The sequence below is a fragment of the Larimichthys crocea genome, chromosome VI (assembly GCF_000972845.2).
Source record: "Larimichthys crocea isolate SSNF chromosome VI, L_crocea_2.0, whole genome shotgun sequence".
Classification (NCBI taxonomy): Eukaryota; Metazoa; Chordata; class Actinopteri; family Sciaenidae; genus Larimichthys; species Larimichthys crocea.
The window spans coordinates 5,367,508-5,392,776 of NC_040016.1; the positions used below are offsets into that span (position 1 = coordinate 5,367,508).

Below are 25,269 nucleotides of genomic sequence, written 5' to 3' on the forward strand. Positions count from 1 at the left end.
CAGGGCTTTGATCTTAGGTGTCACTGGCGGAGCTAGGGGGCATGTGTCACTCATTAGCAGTGTGGTGAGAGTGTGCTGGCTCACAGCTTTTTCCTAGTGTGGAGCAGAGTGGAGAGGATGCTGTGAAAATGGCTGCTCATGGGGTGTTCCTGTTAATAAACCCTGAGGGTGGCGTCAGAGCATGGGGGTGGGGAGCAAAAGTAAAGGGGAAAAAAAACCTTAAAAAACAAAAAACTTGGGAGGAAAGCAGTGCTGTTCACTCTGATAACTGCTTATGTGCTGAGCATCGCTTTCATTACTCTTTCTGGTGCACACACTTATGCTAAACTGATATCACAGGAAGTCGAAGAGACGATTTCATTGAAAAGCTCTGCTGCCAGCACTCGCTGTCTTAGGAGAGGAGGGAAATGGAAACCAGATGTCTGAGATCCACCGTGAATATGTCAAAGCTCTCAGACTATGTCAGTTCCTCCACGTCCCATTGGTGGACCGAAACTTTTTGCACAGTCATCAGTAATGTCTATAATACTCCCTCCCCACGGACATCTTGTACAGTCTTGGCTGCAGCTACGACCTGGAGACTCCGGGAAAGAAGCTTCACTGTTCCAGAAGATGATTTTTTTCCTCTATTCCTTAAGTTTCAGACCTCACCACATTCCTCAAATTTCAGGGTAACTTCCCATATCCCAAGGCTCAGTCGGGTGGCAAATCTCTCAGCACTCCTTTGTGGATAGATTGCTTTCTCTTGCTTGAGAAAATAACAAGCTATAGAGTAATGACTTAACAAGCAACAGGATAATGGCTTCAACATGTGCAGGACTGTGTGCATGTGTCTGTGTGCGTGCATAGATCTAGGATTGCGGGAGTGCTTCCTTACTCGCCTGTGTGAGTGTGTGTGTGTGTGTGTGTGTGTGTGTGTGTGTGTGTGTTTCTATTGTTTTGGAACCAACTGTGCAGAATCAACTCGTTCTCTGTTTGGTTGGAGTTGTTTGAAAGCTGGACCACTGATGAATAGATCGCTCTCCTCCAGGTCTGGAGCCTCGGTGCCTTTGGGGAATCAGCAGCCCCCGGCACGTTACAATGACAGGGATGGCCTGTGGGGTGTTGGTGGGAGTGCCGGGTGTTTTCCATCATAACCAGCTGTTGCATTGGCCTCCCACACAGAAAAGCACTCCTCAGTTTGTAGGGCTGTGTTCACCTACGTCTGTGTGTTTGTATTGGGGATGTTGGAGACAGTGTGACAGCATCTGTTGTAATTAATGACATGATAATATGACAGCTGTCATATGTGTAAGAGCGTATGAACACATAGCAGATTGTTGGTGTTTACTATCTGTGTTTTGATGCCATGCATCTGTTCCTGATGCTCGCTGCCTTGAGTCTTTACTTTCTTTGATCTCCTTTGAAACAAATGGAGAGCACTCGACACCTCAGCCTTCAACGGTGACAAACCAAACTCCTGTTCTTGCTCCAAAAGTCTCTCATACCGGTGTGACTTTAAAACTCTTCATGGGAAATGACATGCTACAGATGCTATCATGACTAAATTAACAATCCTCTTCCTGTCAGTGATATTCATGTGTGCAACACATTTCGTCATGGCATGATCCAGCTTGTCCGTGTAGGTGCTTCACTTTTTCACACACGTACACACACTTATTAGTTTCAACAAATCAAATCCTTGAAAAGTAAAGAACAAGTGGGGAGACACTATTTCCCAGCACACCGCCTGATTTTATTTACACACTGCTACGCCATGACATGTCCTGACAGGTGGGCACAGATCTACATTACCTCTTTCGTAATGCTCTGTCAAGGCCTCAGGCGACAACTCAACGTCCTTTTGCACCTTGTCTGGGAAAATATGCTCAGGTGCATTCCAGTATGGCAAACAGGTGATACTTCTTCCACTGTCAGGTGAAGAGTCTTAAGTATAGACTTAACATGGGGATGACTTTCTCTGTTTTTAGCCACACTTGTGGCTCTTTGGATACCAGTATCGGACTGTTGTTTGGTTTGTCCACCACTTTGGTCCAGACTATAAAATATCTCAACAACTTTCAGAACTTTTAATGAAGTACCACACTGAGGTTGGTGGTTGAGGTTTGATTGTCATCACAACTATTAGATATATTGCCCTCATGATGTGTTATCACTTATGTTTAGTGCAAATTAGCGAATGTCAGCATACTAACATGCTAAACTAAGATGGTGACAATACTATACCTGCTAAACATCAGCATAACGTCATTAGCATACAGCTCACAGCACCACTGTGCCAACTGTGAAGACACCCTCAAAGAGCTGCTTGCACGGCTGTAGACTCTTGTTTGGTTAAGAAGAGTCAGGTTGGAATTATGATCATATTTTTCGTTCTGTTTGGGTCTGAAGAAAATCAGTTTTGTTTGCTTTTGTATTCAGCAGACGTGCTGCTCCACGGCTCGCTGAGATGCCACACAAGAATTTAGGAGTAATGATAGTTAAGAAAGCTGGGTCAGGATACTCTGAGAATCTCTTGTTTCCTGTCCCAGGGTAGAAGTCAGGTTTATTTTCTCCCTCCCTCCCTCTCCACTCCAATCCCACTAGTCCCAGTGTGAGGCAATGCCCAGAAGGACACACAGAGGAAAAGCAGAGCGCTCAGGCGCCATCCTTCCACCTCTCCCCCTTCTCCTCTCTCTCGCTATGCTTCTCACTGGCATTGAGTCTGCAGAAACACATGTCTCTGATCAAGTCCAGCCTGCGTCATCAGTTAGTAAACTCCAGGCTCCAGGAAAACCAACAGAGAGCACATTCATAGCCGGCGACCCTGTGACTGAGTGTGTGATTCATTACTCTTTAATATGCACCCCCTACCCCCATCCCCTAACCCACCCAACCACTTCTCCAATCCAGCCTTGGGGCAACTCCACAGCCTGATCAAATCCATCATTAAGCATACTTGTGGTGTTACCGCTGTTGGCCTTCTTATTTACCAGATGCAGCGGTTGTGTCTCAGGCCTGTTTGCAGCTCAGCAGAGAGGTATTAACTCTGCATTCTGACATTTACATCAGCACTTCACTGTGTTAAGGCTGCGACAACACTGCAGACAGACAAAGACTCCCACCAAACTTGTGGGATGGGGAAAATTAATAACTAGAAAACATTAGAGAGAGTAATGAAGTGCTCTTGAGCAAGGTGCTAATCTTGGTGGAGGAGGCGAAGGAAGTAATACATTATGTGAGAGGTGCCTGGGGAGTACAGCTGAGGATAGGATGATAGCTTCAGTGCTATTAAAACTGGACAGTCTTTCTATTCTTAAGCATAAAGCATGAGGATGGTTCTGTTTCCATTCCCCAAGCCGGCTTCTGTTCCACACTGGGCCCACTGGGAGGTTTGATTTTACACACGCAGTGTAACATGGTTTATTTTGATTATCCACTGCTGATAATCAGCTCACTGTCGAGTGACTGTAACATATCAGTAATATAACTACTGATGGTAGTCACACATATTCAGTGTCAATGTTGTGGTTCATCTTGAGCAGGTCATTTACAAGCACCAGACTGAACCACAGTCAGGAGTTGAAGTGGGTGTCTGATGGCTTTTCCTGGGAGAGTTCTCTCCAGGTCTTGTGTGTCATGAGTGCAGGATGAGTCCTGTTTATGAGATGCTGACAGCTTCTTCCTGTCTCCCAGGCCATGAGCCCTAACTGCTGCTGCACCGAAAAGGACACTCCTGGCCACCCAACTCCACCCCGCAAACTTGGCTAAACGAGCAGCAATGGGTGGGACAGCTGATGGGGGGATGGGGCAGTGGCGCTGGTAGTGGCAAAGTGCAGCAGTGGTAGTGGCAACAGAAACAGCACTTGAGTTCTACAGCTCCTCAACTCAGGCTTCTTTTTTTGGGTAAAGTAGGCCAATGTAAACTCCCACTTCCTGTCGGCCTTGTCTCGAGGGGGGGGGGGTGATCCTTCTGTGAAGAGGGAAAGGGCTGCAGCTCTGTGGGGACTATTTCCACACACACACACACACACACACACACACACACACACACACACACACACACACACACACACACATAAATAGAAATACAGCCGAAGAGAGTGAGTGGGAGAGAGCGAGCAAGTGAGTGAGTGAGAGAGCGAGGAATACACAAACACAGTGGGGTTCAGGAATGTTAAACACATGCTTTATGGCATAAATAGCAGCCACTTTTGGTAAATTACAGTGAGTGCTCTGGCACTGTAAAGCACACAGCAGGAAAACGCTCTCAGATTTCAGATCCAGGCCCTCCACTCTCCCCAAGGAACAAGAAGGGGAGCATGTTGTGTTTTCATTTCTCTATAAAAAGGCAGAAATAAGTACAGTAACTTGTGATGCAGCAAAGATTTCAAATGTAGGTGTTTACAGAATCCAAGTGAGGCAACAGTGACTTTGTAAGACTAGAATGATACAAGAAGTCAAGATGTGCTGAAATGTTAAACTATAGAACATAAAAACACATTAAAAAGCTCCTAACCTACTCTGGAGACACAAGGTGATGAGAGAGACTATACAGATCAGAAAAGTCAAACAACAAGCAAACCTGAGCAAATTTAAATGAGGGACTTGTTTCAATTGTCTTTACTCACAGAGCTAACACCCTCACCTCAGGACATACCAGCTGACATCATCAAAAAAATCCAGAGCTAACATCCAACAGCTGAGATTTTAATAGCCTCTTTATCCTAGAGCATCCTGAGATGCATAATGGCCAAAGAAACCACAATCAAGGACTCTCACATTAGTTCCACATTGGACCTGGTTGGTGTTTTGGGCACAGATGTTCGGGAATCTGTATAAGCAATCTTCGTTTGAAGTGTGTGAGGTGAGTCATTGCTACATGCTGCAGTGGTCGTCCTGGCTAGTAGCTGTGAGCACATTTCCCTGACTCAGAAGGAAATCAGAAACTGTACCGTGGAACAGCTTACCTCACTCTGTGCTGACTGGGCCTTAGCCCACGCACACTGACTTACTGAGTAACTGACTAGTAGTCTGACTTACTGACTGAGAGCAGAGGAACCATGGGAACCTAAAGCTCCAGCCTGGGCAGACTCTGACTCACCGTCTGGGCGGAGGAAGAGGAGAATGTTATACTCTCCCTAAGGAGGGAAAAATACACACACACACACACACACACACACACTGCAATCATGGATATAGCTTACTGGAATTCTGCCTTAAGATCATTTCAAGAGCTGTAGAGAGCACGTATGAACTCATGTTAAATCTTGGGATTGATTGAAAACAGAAGTTGGCTTTCTCTCAAGTTCTCTTTTAACTATACACATGAACACACACCCACATTCACGCATTCAGCAGTGTTTGCACAGCGACAGTGAGAAGTAAATGGCAGGTGGAAACTGGAAGCAGGTGCAATCAGTTGTTCCCATCCATCACGCAGTGTGTTCACCTGCACATCTGCAAATTCAGCTTCACCACAATGGTCAGTTCGTTCTCCACGCGTAATATCAAATCTTCCAGTTAATGATCTAACAGAACTTTTATAACCAACGTTCTCGACTGCACCTATTTCCAGATCTTATCAAAGGAGAAATACAGTAAAACCGTACAACCGATTTTCGCGCTGATGCAAATGACAGAGCAAGTTTTAATAAACATAAATTACTTTATTGAATGAAAATTTATCAGTTACAACATACAAGAAATAGAAGTGAACACACAAGCATGGTACAAAATTGAAATAACACATCATCTGCAGATTGCACTATAAAACACTGCCATAAAATGTTTAGGAAAGTTAAAAAATCATCTTTGTACTGTCCATTTACAGGGTTCTGATCACATATTAGACAACCACGTCTCTGTAGCGTAAACCTTAAACATCTTTGGTCCCAGCCCTCCTGCATTTAAACTGTTTGGTGCTCATTTCTACTAATACTGCAATCATGTTTATTTTAAATCCACAAATACTAACTGAGGTAAGAAAGGCACATTTTTGGTTTCAAAAGCAATTACTTGAAATACAATTTCAAGGCACTAATTCATTTACGATACAAAATATGGCTTTGGCTGTTATTATTAACACTGTGGTAACCTTGAGTGCATGGCTTGCATTGTCATCCACGTTGCGCGGTGCTGCAAAGTGAAGCTTCTTTGGAAAATAACAGACTGAACGTCCTATCTCTGAAAACCATCGGATTAAAGAGAAGGTTTGGATGTAGTCAAAATAGAGGCTTAAAACCATCCCCACTGGTAAAAAAAGACTAACTGATGCCATTCTTTTGTGATGACATGCTTCCTCTTTTTTCTTAAGCAAACTAAGGGCAGTGGAAGTCACCTGCTATCAACCAGTGAAGGTCATGGCTGTAGCACCTGTTAGCACCTCGTCTATCTACACCACAGTACCAGAGACAGCTGTGTGTGCATTTGCTTTTGTGTGTATGTGTGTGTGTGTGTGTTTTGAGGCACGCTGAGAGATTTATTCCACCCACGCACCCCTACCTCTCAGCAGCTGTGTCTAGGCCATGATCCTGAGCTGGCCGGCACCAGGACAGAGACAGGAAAGAACACCTCTTACCCCAGTGAGTTCGCTACATATTTGGTCTTTGGAATGGGCACAATGGCAACAAAGGGGCTGATATCAAGTTAGTGTCTGGATTGCTCTGTTCAGATTTGGTCCAGCCTCAAGATCTCAATCTAGTTTGGAAGGAAAGAAGTCTGCTCCTCGGATGTTTGTTTTTTTCACAGAGTAGAGAAGCTAAAAAGGCTTGTAATATCAGATCCAATAATGAGGCTTGATTCCCTCCAAGTCTCTTAAAGCAGGCCATTTCATGCTCTTTGTGGCCTTACAGGTAGTAAACAGGCCAGCTGGGCTTGTGTAGACCACTAGCCCTCCACTGCCCTGAGCTCTGTGTGGGTCCTCTCTGTCTGTCTCTATGGTGCCTCACACTGCAGTGGAGCAGCACCCTGAGGAGCTGTGTTTCTGCAGCAACGACATGCGGCTGAAGGTGCGAGAGCAGATGCCACACTGGTACTTCTTCACCTCGGCATGGGTCTGAAGATGAGCCCGCAGGTTTGAGCGATCAGCGAAGGCCCGGTTGCAGTGGGGGCAGGAGAACGGACGTTCACCTGGATAGAAAAAAGTGACAAAACACGTGTCATATGACTTCACTGGCCCCCCTTTCAGATGTGGCTTTAATGACAGTGCTCATGTGGTCAGGTGTCACTGAACTCACAAGAGACCTCCATTAACACCTCACACACGCAAACACATTCTGAAGATAATGAAGAAGCACATGGTAGGCTGGTGGGGTCAGAGCCTGACTGAATTAGCATGATTCAATCAGAGCCAAATGAGATTAGCACACTAACAAGTTGCTGCAGGTACTAAGTGCTCAGTGATAGCAGAGAGCCCTCAGACATTCCTTTAAACCTTTTGTCACTCCTGTGTTCTCAATCAGCCGTCTTCCCCAGCGACTGTGATAAGATAATTAACAGACGAGCCATTGTTGCTACAACATTAAACACAATGAGTGATCAATGAGCGCAAGGCTTCACTGTGATAATGTCTGCTGATCAAGTGTTGGAGCTCATCAAACTGATTGTCATGGATATCCTGCTCCTTCACTTCACAGCACAAAATAACAAAGGAGTGACCTGCTGACTCAGTAATAACCCAAAGGCAGATTTACTCTTTCACAGCAACATGTACACTGATTTCCTCACTCATGACTCAGTCATAAAATGAAAATTTAGCATGGAAGGAAGGATATGTAATGTTGTGTGGAAAATCTTTAGAGGCGGGTCTTACCTGTGTGTGTGCGGATGTGGCCGCGCAGCAGCCATGGCCTGGAGAAAGCCTTTCCACAGGTGGTGCACACACATGGCAAGGTGTGTGAGCGAATGTGCATCTTCAGAGCCCCAAGGCTGGTGTACTCTTTGGGGCAATGTTTGCAGAGGAAAGCTGGCCTGGCTGCTGTGACAGGGGCCTCCCTCTCCTCCTCCTCCTCAGGGGGGCTGATGTGAGGCATGACCCCGGTGCATTTCATCCTCTGACGGGGGGCATATGTGTGTACGGGTTCAGGGCTGGGGGGATCTGAGGTGCGCCCTTCATCTTCCTCTCCACAACTGCTGGCACTGCTGCTGAGGCTGGAGGGGGAGCTGAGGTCCAGGGGGCCCGGGGTGGCAGAGGGCTCTGTTTGGGAGGTGGGTAGGTAGAGGGTGGGAAGGACACTCAGGTCCCACACCAGACCCGTTGTGAAGCAGGTGGCAGCAGAGGTGTTGTCCCCTGATGGGAGCTCAGCAAGAGGATACCTCTCCAGTAAAGTGTCTGAGACAAGGGAGAGGGCGGTTCAAACATTCAGCCAGCACACAAACAGTCCAATGACATTTGATTGAATTATAGAACAAAACAGGATAAAATCACAATTTGATATGTGTTTTACAAACGTTTACCAACTGCACCCAAACTGTCTGTATTTATTCTGATGATACGTTCTTGTTTTTCTCAGCAGTTAATAAGCATAAAGCTGGAGCCATGGGAAGCTTTCATGGGCCGTTTCCTCCCACGTATTCACAAGGGCTTGTAACATGAATGGAGCTCTGTCTGGTTGCAGAAAGGGGGGAAAGTGCATCTAACGGGCCCCGACTTGAACGGGGAGTAGCCTGGTTTGTAGTTGAACCAGGCACAAAAAGCACATAACAGTGTTTCCCCACAATACTAAAAGTCAAAAGTCAAAACTACACTTAAGAAAACAGGTGGTTTTCTATAGTTTGTCCACTTTTTGTAAGGATGCTTTCAGAATTCAAATAAGAAAGAAAAGTCTTCCCAACTCACCATTCTGACATTCCAGTTCACTGTAGTTTGGCTTTTGTTTAGCGAAGTACTTTTTGACCAAGAAAGATCGAGGCATTGTCCCTGCGAGTGTAAAAGAACCGTGCGTAAAAGTATCCTGTGGTCACGACGCACAGTTTCTACAAGAGTGGAACAAACAAAGTGAATCAAATCGTGGTCCTCGGGATCCGCAGGAAAATGACAAATATCCTCCTATAGTCCACAAGTTCGAGTGGACTTCGACAGACAAGTGTGTGTGTGCAGCTTTCATACAAAATGACTAAATGCTGGCCTCTGTTCTGAAATACTCTGACACAAGCGGTAGGGGTGTGCTCGCCCCGAGGGCCCTCCCCACCTCCCGTATCAGCGCTCAAGTGCGCAGGATGAAGCCTTCATGCTCACACACTTTACAACAACAAAAACACGAGCCTCACAGCGTTCACACGCAGGAATCCGCTGGTGTCGACCCGCACACAAGAAGAAGTGAAGGAAACAGTAGCAAATGATTATAATCACTGCATGTAAATGACCGCGTCAGGCTTATAAACTGTAATCACACACTGTGGCACTGTGTGGTCCAATTATACGATATGTATACCTGGAAAAGTGATGAAGAACAATATTCCACTATTTTATAGTTTGTTTGTTTTTTTTACATCGCAGGTAGTGGGGTCCTAGTATCAAAACTGATGTGTGAGGAATAACAAACTGTCCTCTGTGGCCTATAGGACAGGTCCCCAGTCTATCACAGTGTACATAAAGCTGCATTTAAACCTAAGATTGATTTGAATCACCTGTTCACACTACCTGCATGAGTATGAATCACTTTTGAATCACTTGTTCTCCCACACTCTAGTAACCAGTGTTTCCCTCATGTTAGGGTGTGAGTCCTAAATATAAAAACATCACGAATGAACTGTTTCTGCTAAATTGTCATTTCCATGACACTGAAGTTAAAAGGATTGTCTGAATTCAGCTTCTCTACTCTAAAATATTGTTTTCAGGCTAACCTCTGTTGTAACCTGGTTCATGTTTTCATTGAGTGGCGTCACAGTGTCATCAGACCTGCCACACTTCATTAATAAAGCTACACCCTGACACACAGGACCTCTCAGCCTTGGAGCCAAATAAAAGTCACAGTAGAGCACCTGCACCATCTCCTGGAAGAAAGCGGGTAGTGACACATGACCAGTTATGTTTCTCCCACTGACTGTCCACTCATCATAAGCATCATTAAAATATGGACTGCCGAACTGCTATGCACTGTGAGGAATGATACATTATAGCAGTCCAACAAGACGTTTTAGAAGGATTGGGAAATATCACAGCAACAATAGTAGTATATGGAAGTATATGATTATACAGTAAACACACAGTTCTGCATGTATTTAGTTTATTACTTTATTTGACAGGAACAATGCTTTTCATATTATTTGCCAGAATTAGCCAGAAAGACCCGTTTTCATCTGTAGCTCCTGGGCAGGTAATAGCTGACAGCACAGATGTCAGAATAAAAGCATCAAAAATAAATTTAAAAAGTGAAACAACATGAAGATAGAAACAGACCGCCTCTCTACACAGAGAAGACAGGCAGCTCTTATGACACACAGACATGACACCAGTCTATAAATAACATGACAACACAATGTTAGGCCTGATGAAGTGTGGATAGCATGTGCTGAGACCATGAAAAACAACGACACACAACAATGACAAGTAGGACAACAAACAACAAGAAAACACATCAGTTCTCTTGTGTTTGCGAGTCTGATTTCTATTGAACCAGGCTCTTAATGTTGGTGAGAAGGAATGGTGGTTGACCCAGTTTCTTATGTGTTGCAGTAAATTTTTCCAGTCCTGGGAGTCTCTGAGAGAAATGGAAGATTGGTCAAAATTACTTTGTCTTCTGGGAGTAAAACAATCCCCATCTTGCTCTGGTAGCTCAGATGGTTTTCAGTGTAACGTAAGAATGGGTTTGTGGGGGAGCTATATTGTGTAATACCTTGAGACACAGTCTCATGAATTTTTCCCAGCTTACTAAGTTGTACTTTTACAAAATAGTAGAATGATGGTATCCATGTGGCTTTGTGTCCTCAGGGTTTCATTATCTGTTTGTGCAAGGATTCTGGCTTTAATGTGTTTTTTATTAACGAGCCCCCAGCCTGTCATGATGTGTAAGAGAATTCATGAACATTTTGGCTGCGTCAATGGATATGCAGTTCTTTGTACGTCTGAAATAGGCTAGATTGATTCATTTCTTACAACTTGTTTTACGATGTGAAAAACAGATTTGACTCAACAGTGATGTCGAATACACTCCTGTAGGACTATCATATATTTAGCAGTATGCGGCTTAAACTGTTAAACCAATGGCAAAACTCAGGAATCTATGCCATGGACACTGTTAAAGTTATTTTGTAGATATGTAATCCTAATTACAAATCAGAAATTTATTTAATTCTTCCCATAAAGAGAAATGTACAGTTCTGGGATTGGGACAGGCTGCACAGTGGTACTGTGATAGTCATTATGGCCTTACACAGAGAAAGTGATTTCTTGCTCTGATACTTGTTCTCTGAGTTTGTTTATTTTATTTTCAGTATTCATGTTTCTCCCATAGCCCAAATACATGAAACATCCCGTCTCCACATTACCCACAACTCACAAGTGTTTGTACAGACTTTCTGCTTCCATTTGTTATGGCTTGTTGTCATATTTCAGACAGGATTGTACTAAATTTGAATTGTAAGTGCCATCTTTTACCTAGAACATCACGTTCTCTCATAGAGCATCAATAATACTTGTAGTCTCAGACTGAACTAGATTTTACTATTACAATACAAGTGAGGCCAAAGAATGTAAAGTTGTCTCAATGAAGTCTGAACGAACCACTAGGTGGAGACAAAGAGTCACCAAAGGTCCTGGCCTCTAAACACAGCACAGTGATAATGAACAGGATACATCAAGAAATACATCAAGAGACTATTTTTACCAGAAACTCGCTACGAGCGTTCGTAGTCAAACAGCTCAATATCAATGAATAATTTGGTATATTATTCATAGTACACTTTACACAAATAGACTTGGAGAATGGACGTAACATGAAGTTTATGTTGGCAATTGTATCTTTAGTAAAATTGAATCAAAGCGCATGCTCAGTCTGTGCTCTCTGATTGGCGGGTTCCTCCAAGTGGGCGAGGTCATGGGCGTGCCCTCTGCTGTCCGTGATCGGTTGAAGATTTGAAAATACAAAACAACAACAGACTTGTTTGCTTTCACTAGTTGTATGCTTTCACACAGGCTTATCGACATTTAAAGGTCCTATATTATATTTGCAAACTGAATCTCCATAATGCTTTGCGACTGAAAACTGAGAAACACTCAAACAGCAGGTAAGGACACTGCAGAGCCACATCTAGTTTACACACTGCGTACGTTAGACAATAAAGAGGCATCTATTATCACAGCTGATCACATTAGAGACACATTTTATTCGATTATTACCACTGATGCGTACTGCTGACTGTCACTGTTTGTCTCTGGCTGCTTTGGTTGCAGCCGACATATTACTGCATGACCCAAATACCTGACACATTTAAAATAAATTCAGCCAGTTCAGCTCTGTGTACAGCTGTGTATTAAAGCCTGTGATATATATGCATGTGATATGTATGACCTCACTGCATGACTATGAGTCAACAGCAGCAGCACAGTCATTGTGCACTGCAGAGGATACTTCACTGCGATGGCTAAACGTGCAATGTTAGTTCAACGAAAGGTGCAGACCAGGTTTTTGCACTGACATAATGTTAAAATGAGCCCCTCCCCCATATATCGAGAGACAGATGGACCCTAACAATGAAAGTCTTGGGGAGTGGGCTTTATTATTCAACCCACTGTATAACAAGAAACGTCATTGGACAGCCTAGTCAGCTGACCCAGATTGCTTGAATTTTGAAAAATAATAATGCAGGAAGGGTCTCTCACCCACTCCCAAACAGTCAAGGAGGGATTAGAGCTAGTGTACATCAAGATATGAACATGTATATGTGACTCCATATGAGCCAGTTTTGTTCTTGTCTTTAGCAGATAAAGACTCCTGTAACACCCGAGCTTCCTGCTGAACAAAGACGGGAAGGAGGACAGGGACAAAGACACCTTAAGAAGAGACAAAGAGAAACTAGTGATGTTCAAAACGATCACCCGTCTGCTTTTTGGGGGAGAAGAGGAGACCCCTGAAGATGTCAAGTCTGGAGAAGTTGTAGAGGAAGGATGGCTTGTTGTCAGCCATCAAGGTCAGTCACACAGCATGTTATTTTTACATAGAATATCATAAAATAACTGGTTATACAAATATACAGTGTCACATGGCATAGTTTGTAGATTATTCCAGTGTTTCCTTACAACGTTAATATGACAGGGCTGTCCATGTTGATGAGAGGACAAAGAAGGGCACTGGCAGTATGGTTGAAATGATTCTTGATCCCATAATTACTTCTAATCTGGCATTTTATGCAAAATTATACTAAGTAATCATATTATGCACTGAACTGTATGGTGATGTCACGATAGACCCATGATGGAGGACTTGTCTGTACGCCAATTAAGCCAAACAATTAAGCATATCTTTTATAGACATCTGTAATTGTGTTCAATTGCATTTTTTTCATTTACCAGCATTATATGACAAAACTCCATTTTGTGTCCACAGAGGCTGGTTCAGTAGAGAACCAGGGTGCAGAGCTGACTGACACCCATCCTTCAAACTTTGCTCCTCATGAAGACACAGTTGCAAACATGGAGTCTGACCTCAGGTGAGTCCACATGTAGAATATCAACATCAAGAAATTGTTAAAATATTAAACTTGAGGGGAAAATAACTTAATTGTATAATAAATCTAAACAGATTATGCATACCTGTTTGTGTTTGTTTCTAGCCCACTAGATTCAGAGCCTGCAGCTCAAAGCAGCAGCTCCACCAGTCGAGCGAACACAGGATCTGTTTCTCAGCTTAAAACCTTGGTGGAAGTGTCACAGTTAACCTGTATTCAGAAGGATAAGACTTGGACAGACCGACACCACATGACCCGTAATGCCATCCAACGCCAGAACCGTATTCGCCAAGGTGTTCAACATCACTCCTTCCACCTTCAACAGCCAGGACTGCGCCACCTCAGCCACTGAGGGCTGTACGACCACAAATGTTCTCACAACACTCGTCATATACTTATTAAACACAGGCTGCAATAGACACCTACACACACACACACACACACACACACACACACACACGTTAGTCTAATTTAGATATAAGCTATACATCTAATCTTGATGTAACTCATTACGACACTTGACAACTCTCACCAGGTTGTAGGCAGCTACATTATAACTCGTACTGTATATGAATCTGGAATGTTCACCTCATGAAATGAGATGTGCCATGTTTTTCTTATTTGTGTGCATGTGAATGAGAAAAGTGCAGCCTATGCAAAATGTATGCTCTAACATTTTGGACAGTGTCATGTGATTTGTGTATCGACATGCATTTACCTCTATGTATTTGGTTTAAAACCATTTTTTATACGTCAATAAAAAATATGATTGCAGCTTGTTCTTTATTTATTCGTCTAATGTCCAAATGACGTTGAACTGCTCACAGTTTGATGGATGCAAATGTTGAGATCTCATTGGCTGGGAGCTAATTGCACCTGCTGTGTCTGATTGCACATTGAGCTGAGGGATAGACTAACAAATAGAAGGCCTATTGTGTTCTTTTAACTTAGTCCTGAGGAAATATAGCAAGGATGGATGTTTCTCCTGAAATAAAACTCAATCAGCACTTAACATTGAGTTACAAAAGCTGTGCTCATCACAGCTCATCACCAAGTGACTTCACCTGTGACTCGGATAAAAAACAAGGTGAGTAAATCCACATTATGATGATTAGAGGTCAAAGGAATAAAAAGGCAGGATCAACTCTTTTCCTCTGTGGTAAAGGTTTAAAATGTGTTTCCTTGTTCTAGCCACACATCTCAGCCACCTCCCAAAGGAGATCCCTCTGAAACAGCTAGTCTCTGGTAGCCCACATCTGTTAGACCGAAGCCTTTCAGACGTCAAAGAGACTGAGAAGGACTACCCAAGTCAGAACACATTAATTACTGTCTATGCTGTGTCTATCACCTTTGTCATTGGAGTGACCATTTCTCTGATCCTGCATATTTACTTATTGGAGAGTTTGGTATGTCATGTTGTATAACATATCGAAGTGTACCACAACTGTGTTACTTAACCTCATTACAGTTACTTCTCAGGTGTTTGTAAAAGGCATGTTAGTGTCAGATGATGACCACTGCACTGCCCTCGGCCAGCGAGTCCTTCATGATCGTGGGTCCAGTGTGGACGCAGCCGTCGTTGCTGCTCTGTGTTTGGGTGTGGTGCATCCACATGCGTCAGGTGTTGGCGGGTATGATATAGTATAAATTATCAAATCAAATCAAAATCAATTTTGTTTTGTATAGCCCAAAGTCACAAAGTCAATTTGCCTCGGAGGGCTTTACAATCTGTACAGGGAGTGACACCCTCTGTCCTTAGACCCTCGGTTCGAGTGAGGAAAAACTTGCTCACACAAAACCCTTATACACTGATGTGTCCGATTACAAATTCATCCCTTTTTCTTTCTGTAGAGGTGGGGTGATGATGGTTCATGACATCCACAAGAATAAAACCAGGGTGATAAACTTTCAGGGAACTGCACCTAAAAACCTTAAAGAGGAGATGCTACAAAATGTTTCCGAACTGAAGGTAATATAAAGGTAGGGAGGGAGCTACCATTCACTACTCTTTGATTTTGTTACTGAGCATGCATAATGTTATGTCAATCGTTCAGGCAGGTTTGTATGTGGGAGTGCCAGGTATGCTCAGAGGGTTACACCATGCCCACAGTCTGTATGGAAGGTAGGAGGAAGGAAGGGAGACTTTACATGAAGTGAAATTTATGTATAATGTTTAAGTCAAACACATCTTACCATTAAAATCTTTGCAGTCTTTCTTGGGAGGATCTGGTCAGTCGAGCTGCTGCTGTTGCCAAAGAAGGTTTCAATGTATCTTTCAGTCTTGGTAAGTCAAATTTAACCATCTACAATATAACAAACTGAGATTGCCTGAGGGTCATATATACCAGGATGTAGCTCATTTGCGTAATTCTTACAGCTGAGGCTGTATCAAAGGTAAAAGATGAGCAGCTATCGCAACGCTTCAGGGACACATTCTTCCCAGATGGCCAAGCTCTGCGTCCTGGTTCATTTCTGAGGATGCCCAGTCTGGCTGGAGTCTTAGAGGCCGGGCTGTCAAACTTCTATGATGGGATCTTCACACAAGAGATGGAGGATGAGGTGAATTGACATCCACACACTGAAAGGATCTGGTTTTAATTGTCAAAATCATAGGGTGAAATTTGCCTCCGTTCTCGGTTTAGCGTTTAAATGTCAGCAATGTGATGACTTTTTCTGTGTTTTCCTACAAAGTTGCGAGCTAATGGAGGTGTCCTGACCAGAGGCGACATCAGTAACTACAGTGTACAAGTTGAACAGCCAGTGGAAGGCTTGTCTAATGGTAAGGTAAAAACATTGTTCAACAACACACTGAAAAAATTGCATGTTTTCTTGATACCCTAATCAATATTGTTTTACTCTTGTCTTAGAGTTTATCATTCAAGTTCCTCCTCCCCCATCTGCTGGTGCAGCTTTGTTATCAGCGCTCAATCTTTTGCAGGGCATCCATCTCAATGAGAATAACAACAACACAGAAAATCAAACACACCAATGGATTGCTGAGGTGCTAGATTACAAATCATTTTAAATATTATGGCCTGACTGAAATGATAGCACTCTTACATAAAAATATTTCCTCCCTATTAAGGCTCTGAAACCAGCTTTGGTTTTGGCCAGTGGTTTGGGGGACCCTAAATATAACTCTTTGGTGACGGAGCTGCTCTCTGACATGCTGAGGTAAACCACATTATGCAATCACAACTGTGAATCAGGATGCAACTAAAATAATTTATATCGATCATATCCATTTTTAGTGAAAAATGACTAAAATTATCAAGATTTCAGCATTTCACATTTCAGCACTTATTCAGCTGAAGTAAAATGTGATAAATCCTAATATTTCGTGTTAATCTTCTCTCACTAAAGTAAGAGTAAAGCTGAAGTGTTTTGCCAGAGGACCAATTCCTCCACTGTTCACCCCCTGCAGACAGAGGTGACCGCTGGACAAGTAGTTGTAATGGGACCAGATGACCTCATCGTATCAACAGCAAGGTAAAGGTAAATGATCACAAAAGAAGGGATTGTGTGGAATGTGCTGTAGGGCACAACAACATTCTTTTATCTTATCTCTTGTCTTCATGATCTTGCAGTTCCTTAAACAGGCCATTCGGGAGCAGGATCATAACACGGTCAGGTGTCATTCTCAACAGTCTCATTCTTGACTTCTCCTGGCCGAACAAAACCAGAGGGCAACCCTTAACCAACCAGGTGCATTACCATTATAAAAATCTTTACAAAGTGCTGTTTTAAATATAGCTCACTGTTTACCATTTGTGCTATAGAGAGTTCAACAGTTCAACAGAGTCCAGTCGGGAAACCGGCCCCTATCAACTCTCATGCCCACAATATTGGTGCCAGTGTGGCATAAATGTGGGATCCATGTGGCACTAAGCAGTCCAGGTGGACAGCAAAGTTTGAATGAGATCACCCAGGTTTGATCAGATTTGGATGATTCTGCTTCAAATGTAAGATATCAGGATCTTTTAATACAAAGGTTTAGACTTTTGTGTGTTTTAGGTGATCAGTGCACTGTCCTTCCATAAAGAGAAAAATGACAGCTTCTTTTGGAGAAGACTCCATCCCTGATTTCAACCACACATACTTACTGTTGATTGTAAGTATGAAACAGTATTCAGGAGTTGACCTTTCCTTTATTGCTATTGCATTAGTTGTTCATTTTAGTCATTTCTTGATTTGCAGAAGTGTGTCATCAGCTGAATTTCCAAAAAAACATGTGCCGTTTCTGCATGAGAAGGACCTTAAAGTTCAAAGAGTAAAGATGAACTCTGCTGTCCAGGGAATCCTGAAGAACAAAAATGCCATTACAGCCATAGCACCACCTCAGTCATCTGATCTTATAGTTTTATTGACCACATAAACTTTGTGTTTTTTTCACAAACAACTTCAAAAGGCTTATGAAATTGAATGAAAGATGGATGAGCTGTTGTTACATTCTATGATCTAAGTTTATGGCTGTTGTTCTCCAGTGTTGTTACTGTGATCACCAGCCAGCAGGGGGCATTCCTCCCACAATCACTTTGTATTAAAGAAGCCAAAACTGCCTTTTCATATGAACTGTCTCACCTCATCATACTTGAGCTCTAATCTGATATTTGTTGGTGGAATTTTAAATAAAGGATGACAGATAAAGGCCACCATGCATATGCATGCTGAAGAAAATGAGGAGTGTTATGTAAAGCTGATGTGCAGTCAAGATACTGTCAGAGAATACCAGCTGCATCACACGCTAGGACATGTCACATGTCTGCATGCAGACAAACATGTCACTCAAAAACATTGCACTTAGGTTACCTAAATACTAAATATGTGACGCTTCCTTTGTAGCTGCTTGTAACATTCCACCACTGAGGTATAAGTATGGCGACCTTAAGATGACTATGAAGCCTTAAAGCAGATTGAGACTTGTTGTGTTTTATCATACCAACATATTTTTTTTTTATTGAGATATTAAACTGCACTGGGTTATTTTGGGGTTTATCTTAATGTAAAATCTAACAACAGTGAGCAGTTTAGGTCACAAGGGACAAGAATAGAAGGTCATAATGTGTCACTATATATTGTGTGCAGTTTGCTGTCTCAGTGTATCAACAGAGCGCAGACACATGCATAAAAAACATAGATTTTATATATATATATATATATTATATAATATATATATAGTATATATATATATATATATATAGTCCATGGTAGAAACACAGCTGACTTTGGTGCCACTTGTTGCACAGTTTACTGGTTAATACACGCATTAATGGGCGGTTGTTGTATGTCTAATTAGCTGTCACTTACAATTTAAGACGTAGATTTAATGTAAGATGTAGTCAACAATATCCTCCCTTTTATTAGTAACTCTACAGTCATAATGTTTCCGTCTCTCCTCCAGCTCAAACTGGCCTGGACGAGAGGCGGAAACATTGGGAGCTGCCAAGTGGGCGTCGGCGGTCACATGCAGGTCAGTATTTAAATATGCGCAGGTTACCTCACCTAGCCCTGAAACCAACGAGTGAGCGACGTCTAACGTTGTTTGAATCACCTGCTTTCGCGAGAGGTTAATTCATGTGGTAATGATGGAGCAGCTGGTCTCGCAGTAATTGTTCTCGACGAATAAAAAACAGTAAGTGAAGTTTGAAGCCAAGTGTAGTAGATAACATTACAGAGCAGCTCTGTTTGTTTAAGCAGGTGGAGTATCCTACATCCTAATTGAAGCTACTTCCTGTTTGGATTTATTTAAAATATATATACATAATGTTAACCAGGAAGTTTTTTTTTTTTTATTCGACATTCTCGTGTTAATTATTTCCTCGCAGCTTAATATTGAACTTTTAGCTCGGTAAGGTTTAAATGTCCTCCTGTTGTGTTTGCACAGGTGAGATTATTACCTGCGTCAACTCGGTTTAACGGAGTACATTGGTGGGATTAAGAGCTTTCAATGGAGCCCAGACCTGTAGTAAAGGAGAAGTTTTTCATCGTGATACGCGGGAAGTCGAGGAAAGGCTTCTGCCGCGGGTGCATCGGCCGTGTGGAGGCGGAGACGCAGCGCGGGGAGCTGATGGGGCTTCTGTACTGCGGAGGCAGCAACGCGGGGAGTCCCAAGAGTGGAGGCATCGTGAAGAGGGAGGACACATACCCTCTGACCCGCCACCAGGCCCAGCTCCTGCTCTTCGTCTCCGCCGCAAGCAAACGCCTGGAGCTGCTGTGTAACCCCCAGCTGTTCTCTGCCATCTGCGAGCTGACTCAGGATGACCTGGTGGTTGTGAAGCATAAGAAGGGACATATGCCCGCGGTGGTGAAGAACCTCATGCAAATTGGGAAAAAGGAGAATAAAGATGACCTGCTCATGCTTGGCTTTGAGGTGGAATTTGTGGTAGGTGAACTTGATTGCTTTTAAAAAAAAAAATTTTTTTTAAACTTGCAGCTTTAAAGTGTGTGTACCTGGGATAAAGAACAAGATAGCAGGGTCACAATTCCAGAGATACACAAATGTAACCGTGTGTACATCTTTAGGCAAAGTTGAAAGATTGCCAGAGAGATACATAACTCTGTGTCACTGGCGTGAAATGTACACACGCATGTGAAATGTACACTTCCACACACGCAGTGTTCATCTCTGTTCTGGACATCGAGTGTCACATGTCTGTTTGTCTTCCTTGTAGGACAATGAAAACAAAACGTCATCCAGGAAACCTGCTCCTCTGCCCATGTTCAGTGCTGCAGACATCATCCAGGTGGTCCCATCTTACTCCACTCCCCTCGGACTGCATTGGAAAGACGGCCAATATGGGAGTAAGTAAAGCAGTAGAAGTTACAGCTTGCATGTCTCTTGTTAAGTCAAGAGACATTTCTCAAACACTAAATACTTTGTGGTCTACTCAATTAACTTATCAAACTAAATTCCTTATTTATACAAAAAAAAATCAGGCAGTAAAATGCAGCTGTTCATTGGTGTGTCACCCGAAAATAAGAAACGTTATGTTTTTAGTTTAGAATAAGCCTTTTTATATGTATCATTTTCCTGTCCCTTTCAGTGCAGTCTGTCATAAAGAACCTCTGTTTCTTCAGTGGCCCAGAACAGACACACTAAACACTGGCACTAGATAGAGCATTTTGTGGCCACTGTCATTTGTCCTTCAAGTTTGAAGGAGAGGGTCAAACAGGCAAGTTTCAAAGAATAATGACATGGCCAGATGCCACAAAATCCTACGCACTGCCTCTTTAAAATTTGCGGCCCCCATGCGCAACTGGAAAAACTAGTTGTTGCTCTGGAATGTAAAACATCAAATGGTCTGCTGGTGTTGCACATTCTGCCCTCCTGAAGTGTCTGTCTAATGAGACAGCATGTGACAAGCCTAACAAAAAATGTCATATGACTTTCTAACCATCATCCTCTTCACCCCCCCACACACACCCTCCTTACCTTTCTCCAGATCTGGACAGGAATGGAGTGACGCGTATCAACTCCATGCCAAATATGGGATCTCATGCAAGACAAGTGAGGGAGAAACATATGGAGCAGAGTGTCGTTCAAAGTTTAAGCACATCTCATGTTCCTTTGGAGGTGGGGTCCATGGTGGAGGTGATGTCCAACACAGGGGTTACTGTGTACGGGGTGGTCCGGTGGTTAGGGGTCCTTGGAGGGAAGACTGATGAATGGGCTGGGATTGAATTGGTGAGTGAGTAAAATTGCATACAATCAATACTTGTGTGGGCTTTGGCCATCAAGACGCCTCATATCTGATTTGGTTTTCATTGTTTCAGGACTATGAGGTGAACGGCTGCTCTGATGGGAAGTACGGAAGCCAGAGGTATTTCACCTGCAAGGGGAACAGGGCGTTGTTTGTTCCCGTCACAAAGTGCAGCCCTGATGGCAGGTTCAGCTCCTCTCCAGGATGGGAGACCCCCAAACCCACCGAAATACCTCCAGGTTAGACAACTCGCATACACAAGCTGTTTAAAATTTACAGTGTACATATCTTTCCTTTAATGCTCCACATGAAGTGTTTTTCAAAATAAAATCTTAATGTCTACAAGTAAAATGTAACAAAGGTAAAAAATACAGTTAAGCTAAATGCGTCATTTTAACATTCCTCCAAATTTTCTGTTTTGTACTGAGGAGTACTGGAGGACTCTTGATTAGGACTATATAACGTTATCACATACAGCTTTAGGGATAGATGTTTTTAATTCTTCTCTTTACCTGTCATAGCTTCACAGTATCGGTTTTGAACCTGGCACCCTGTTGAGTCACAGGCTGTACGCAAATGAAAAGAACAACCGCTAATCATTGTCTCTAATAAGTTTAACTAGCCTTTGGCACTCAAAACAATGCACGTTTTGCAACACTATCAGTGGAACATTTCTGACAATCCTGTGAGTTTCCTGTTCTGGAGAAGCAGATTAATTATTGTCCTTGCGGGTCTGTGTGCAAGCCCAGTCAGAAGCTACAGTTGAAATAATAGTCTGTTTTTTAAAATGTCATTTGAGAAGAACATTTGTTTGTGTTTACTGTTTTTAGTTCCTCCATTCGAGGACTCTGAGGAGGATGCACCACCTATCCTTGAATCAGAGGCCTTGTCTTTGTTAGTAGGAAGAATGAAAGGGATTCAGGGTCACATCAACTCCTGTTACCTTGATGCCACACTCTTCAGGTAAAACCAGTAACACCACTCCTTGGGGCATGCAATCCTCAAGTTGCATGCTGTTCTGGCTCAGATGTACTTTAATAATTTTCTTTAGCGGAGATGTACAATTAAATGAGCATAGTGAACTTCATTCAGATAAGAGCTGATGTTAAAACATGTTTTTTTTTTGTTTGTTTGTTTGTTTTTTTACTCAGTTTGTTCAGCTCAGCTGTGACCCTGGACAATATCTGTCAGAAGCCTGGTGACACAGAGCAACCCATGACCTGCACTCTTAGAAAAATAGTCAACCGTTTACGCAGGTATAAACAGTTTGTTTCTCAAATGAGTTGTATTGTCATTTAATCTACAAAACAATAAAATTATGACAAGCATATGTTCAAAACTAAGAAGGTGTGTCTTTGTGTTGACTCTTGTGTATTTGTGTGTGCAGCTTCTCCAGCATGTGAAGTTTGTTTCTTGATGGCTAATGTATTTTTTGCAGACAAGGCTTTGTGCCTGCTGAGAGTGTGATGAATTTCCGTAAACAGCTTGGCTGCGACACCTTCCGTACAGAGGAAAAAGGTACACACCCATATCTGTAACATGCATTGTTAAAAACATGCTCTAATAGAAGGCCTTTAGTCGTTTTGATATAACATACTTTAAGCCTGATGTTACAGATCTGCATTTTTTTTTTCTTAATTGCTTGTTTCATTGCAGACCCAGAGGAGTTCATCATAGTCCTCTTTCAGAAAGTCCTTTGCATGGAGCCACTGCTGAAGCTCAGGTAAGAACCCAAGCTGCTCACAAGTAAATATCCTGCCCTATTTGATTGTAGAAAGTTGAGTCACTTAAATTGTTTCCTTTTTAGATCAAGAGGAGAAACATCTCAGGGTGCCTACACTTTCCAGATCTTCCTGGAAAAGGAGCAGATGGGACAGATGCCCACTGTCCAACAGCTGTTGGACACATCCTGCTTGTCAGGTGACCTCAAGTTTGAAGAGGTAAGTACATGCTCCTCATTTATTATTTTTATTTTTTCAATTAAAACATGTGGCTTCATCAAGTTTCTCTCTTGCCTTTCCTGTATGTCCCTCAGATGCCGTCCTGTTTAATGATTCACATGCCAAGGTTTGGAAACAAGTACAAGATGTTTTCTCACATCATTCCATCCACTGAGCTGGACATCACAGATCTCCTATACAACTGTGAGGAGCAGACATGATCAGCACTAATTTAAATCATATAGGATGTGACTGAATGCTTTTAATGTAGCGTTGAAAGATATTTATGGGTCATCTGTTTTTTTTTTTTTCAACAGCTCCGAGGGAATGTTTCATCTGTGGGCATTTGGCAGAGTACGAGTGTCTTCAGTGTCTACCAGATCGCAAAATGCAGCCAGGGAGAATCAAACAGTATTGCACTACATGCAACACACAGGTAAGCTATGTGGCCATTTTTAGATCTAAAATATCTCAGACAAAAACTGCAGTATAAAACTTTTTACTCTTTATTTTTCTCTCAGGTGCACGCTCATCACTCACGGCAGGGTCACTCCCCCAAAGCTCTAGCAGCACCAGCAGATGTGGCCTCTGATTCTCCTGTATCCAGACAAACGATGCAGCTGTTTGCTGTGCTCTGCATTCACACCAGCCACTATGTGTCTTTTGTCAAATACGGCCCAGATCCTCACTCCTGGCTCTTCTTTGACAGCATGGCAGACAGATGTGGTAAGATAGATTTCAGCTTTTTTTTTGTTTTGTTTTTTTTTTAAATATGGATAGTTTCTTGGCTTTTCTTCCATTATTTTACAGAATTGTCAAACAAGTAATTTTATTCTGATCTTCGTGCAAACTCTGACGTGTTTTAGTTCTTCTAAGAAATAGTCACCCATGACTGCCTTATTTTCTGATAACGCAGCCTCGAGTGCAACAGATAAAGTCACAGTCTGACGTCTCTGACAGTTCTTTATCTCTTCTTGTGCTGATGTCTAATCTTGAGTCTCTTCCTTACAGGTGATGATCAGCATGGCTACAACATTCCTGAGGTTCGAGTCTGTCCAGAGCTGGGTGACTTTCTGTCCCAGCCAGAGGAGGAGCTGGCTCATGTGAACCCCTCCCAGGCTCCTGAACTCCTTCACAGGCTGCTGTGTGACTCCTACATGTTTTTATACCAGAACCCAGTCAAGCCACTTTCAAAACCAAACCATCAGGAGTCTTAAACATTTGAGGGCGAGGACACAATGTTCCCATAACAGTGCCTTAATAACCTTGCATGCAAGATTTTGTGCCTCGGTATCACATCCAAACAGCAGGAACTGAAATGGATGCTTTTAAGCTCATCAGGGAACAACAATACTGTTGTTCAGACTTTGAATGATCTGAGTCAAAGTTGATGTATAAGGACAGAAGAATGAACTAAAACTTGACAAAACCTTCTTTATCTCTTGAATGTTTGGCTGTTGTTACACTATCACATTATTTATTCAAACATTAAAGGACTTTGTGGCATGTCAGTGATTTTCATGACTTGAACTTTAATTTTCTACAGAATAAGAGGCAATAAAATAAACATAAATCCACTCAAACACTTGTTGCATAATCTTGAACTTTAATTGTGACCTAAAACACTCACTGAGACCTCAGGTCATATAACCTACATGAAGATTGTAAATTACATGTACGGTTGTATTGTATTTGCTCTAAATAACTGTACTATGTGTGGATATTTAAGATCTTTGATAAAATATAAAAGAAATTGAAAAAGTCTATATTAAAAAAATTAAAAATAAGGCAAAACATAATTAGCACTGAGATGTAGTAGATTATTTTGTTTTAATCACACAGAAGCTCTTAAAATACACTGTCTTATGTTTATGGTTTAACAGCTTTTTAGAGTGTGTAAGTGAAAAAGTCTTCACTGAATCTTGTGACTGAGTCACTGCACGTAATAGTGCCTTGATGTCCTGTGGGGACAGGTGAGCCTC

At 42.5% G+C, this 25,269-nt stretch overlaps 3 protein-coding genes across 7 annotated transcripts; 2 read left to right on the forward strand and 1 right to left on the reverse strand.

The window, feature by feature from the left end:
• Window positions 1-5,648: 5,648 nt before the first annotated feature.
• snai1a (snail family zinc finger 1a) lies at window positions 5,649-9,131 on the reverse strand. Its single transcript, XM_010755877.3, has 3 exons — window positions 8,819-9,131; window positions 7,793-8,311; window positions 5,649-7,110 (listed from the first exon to the last, which is right to left on the reverse strand). The coding sequence occupies exons 1-3, from the start codon at window positions 8,892-8,894 to the stop codon at window positions 6,926-6,928; spliced, it is 780 nt and encodes a 259-aa protein (XP_010754179.1). The 5' UTR covers window positions 8,895-9,131; the 3' UTR covers window positions 5,649-6,925.
• Window positions 9,132-14,536: 5,405 nt separating this feature from the next.
• LOC104939561 (glutathione hydrolase 7-like) lies at window positions 14,537-18,500 on the forward strand. Of its 4 annotated transcripts, none has more exons than XM_027278917.1 (15): window positions 14,537-14,734; window positions 14,839-15,053; window positions 15,127-15,278; window positions 15,499-15,616; window positions 15,702-15,769; window positions 15,858-15,931; window positions 16,025-16,206; window positions 16,339-16,426; window positions 16,515-16,648; window positions 16,733-16,821; window positions 17,011-17,136; window positions 17,235-17,352; window positions 17,427-17,576; window positions 17,662-17,758; window positions 17,845-18,499. In XM_027278917.1, the coding sequence occupies exons 1-14, from the start codon at window positions 14,620-14,622 to the stop codon at window positions 17,728-17,730; spliced, it is 1,698 nt and encodes a 565-aa protein (XP_027134718.1). In that variant the 5' UTR covers window positions 14,537-14,619; the 3' UTR covers window positions 17,731-17,758; window positions 17,845-18,499. The 4 variants fall into 4 exon arrangements, with proteins under 4 accessions (XP_027134718.1, XP_027134719.1, XP_019127487.2 ...); XM_027278918.1 differs by having other exon boundaries at window positions 14,839-14,955; window positions 15,116-15,278; XM_019271942.2 differs by lacking the exon at window positions 14,839-15,053 and having other exon boundaries at window positions 15,116-15,278; window positions 17,845-18,500.
• A 534-nt stretch (window positions 18,501-19,034) lies between these two features.
• On the forward strand, window positions 19,035-24,863 carry cyld2 (cylindromatosis (turban tumor syndrome) 2). 2 transcript variants are annotated; one of them, XM_027279876.1, is made up of 14 exons: window positions 19,035-19,117; window positions 19,532-20,029; window positions 20,319-20,448; window positions 21,090-21,331; window positions 21,421-21,586; window positions 22,178-22,310; window positions 22,499-22,603; window positions 22,786-22,865; window positions 23,004-23,070; window positions 23,155-23,287; window positions 23,383-23,491; window positions 23,605-23,723; window positions 23,809-24,013; window positions 24,299-24,863. In XM_027279876.1, the coding sequence occupies exons 2-14, from the start codon at window positions 19,595-19,597 to the stop codon at window positions 24,502-24,504; spliced, it is 2,130 nt and encodes a 709-aa protein (XP_027135677.1). In that variant the 5' UTR covers window positions 19,035-19,117; window positions 19,532-19,594; the 3' UTR covers window positions 24,505-24,863. The 2 variants fall into 2 exon arrangements, with proteins under 2 accessions (XP_027135677.1, XP_010754200.2); XM_010755898.3 differs by lacking the exon at window positions 19,035-19,117 and adding an exon at window positions 19,124-19,279.
• Window positions 24,864-25,269: the final 406 nt, after the last annotated feature.

Excerpts from the sequence above, each read along its gene's own strand:
- snai1a (XM_010755877.3), bottom strand. The coding sequence starts at position 8,894 with ATGCCTCGATCTTTCTTGGTCAAAAAGTACTTCGCTAAACAAAAGCCA. Across the intron at positions 8,312-8,818 it reads TGAACTGGAATGTCAGAATG|ACACTTTACTGGAGAGGTAT; the intron begins GTGAGTTGGGAA and ends CCCTTGTCTCAG. Across the intron at positions 7,111-7,792 it reads CCACATCCGCACACACACAG|GTGAACGTCCGTTCTCCTGC; the intron begins GTAAGACCCGCC and ends TTTTCTATCCAG.
- LOC104939561 (XM_027278917.1), top strand. The coding sequence starts at position 14,620 with ATGGATGTTTCTCCTGAAATAAAACTCAATCAGCACTTAACATTGAGT. Across the intron at positions 17,137-17,234 it reads CTCATCGTATCAACAGCAAG|TTCCTTAAACAGGCCATTCG; the intron begins GTAAAGGTAAAT and ends ATGATCTTGCAG. Across the intron at positions 17,353-17,426 it reads GGCAACCCTTAACCAACCAG|AGAGTTCAACAGTTCAACAG; the intron begins GTGCATTACCAT and ends TTTGTGCTATAG.
- cyld2 (XM_027279876.1), top strand. The coding sequence starts at position 19,595 with ATGGAGCCCAGACCTGTAGTAAAGGAGAAGTTTTTCATCGTGATACGC. Across the intron at positions 21,587-22,177 it reads ACCCACCGAAATACCTCCAG|TTCCTCCATTCGAGGACTCT; the intron begins GTTAGACAACTC and ends TACTGTTTTTAG. Across the intron at positions 24,014-24,298 it reads CAGCATGGCAGACAGATGTG|GTGATGATCAGCATGGCTAC; the intron begins GTAAGATAGATT and ends TCTTCCTTACAG.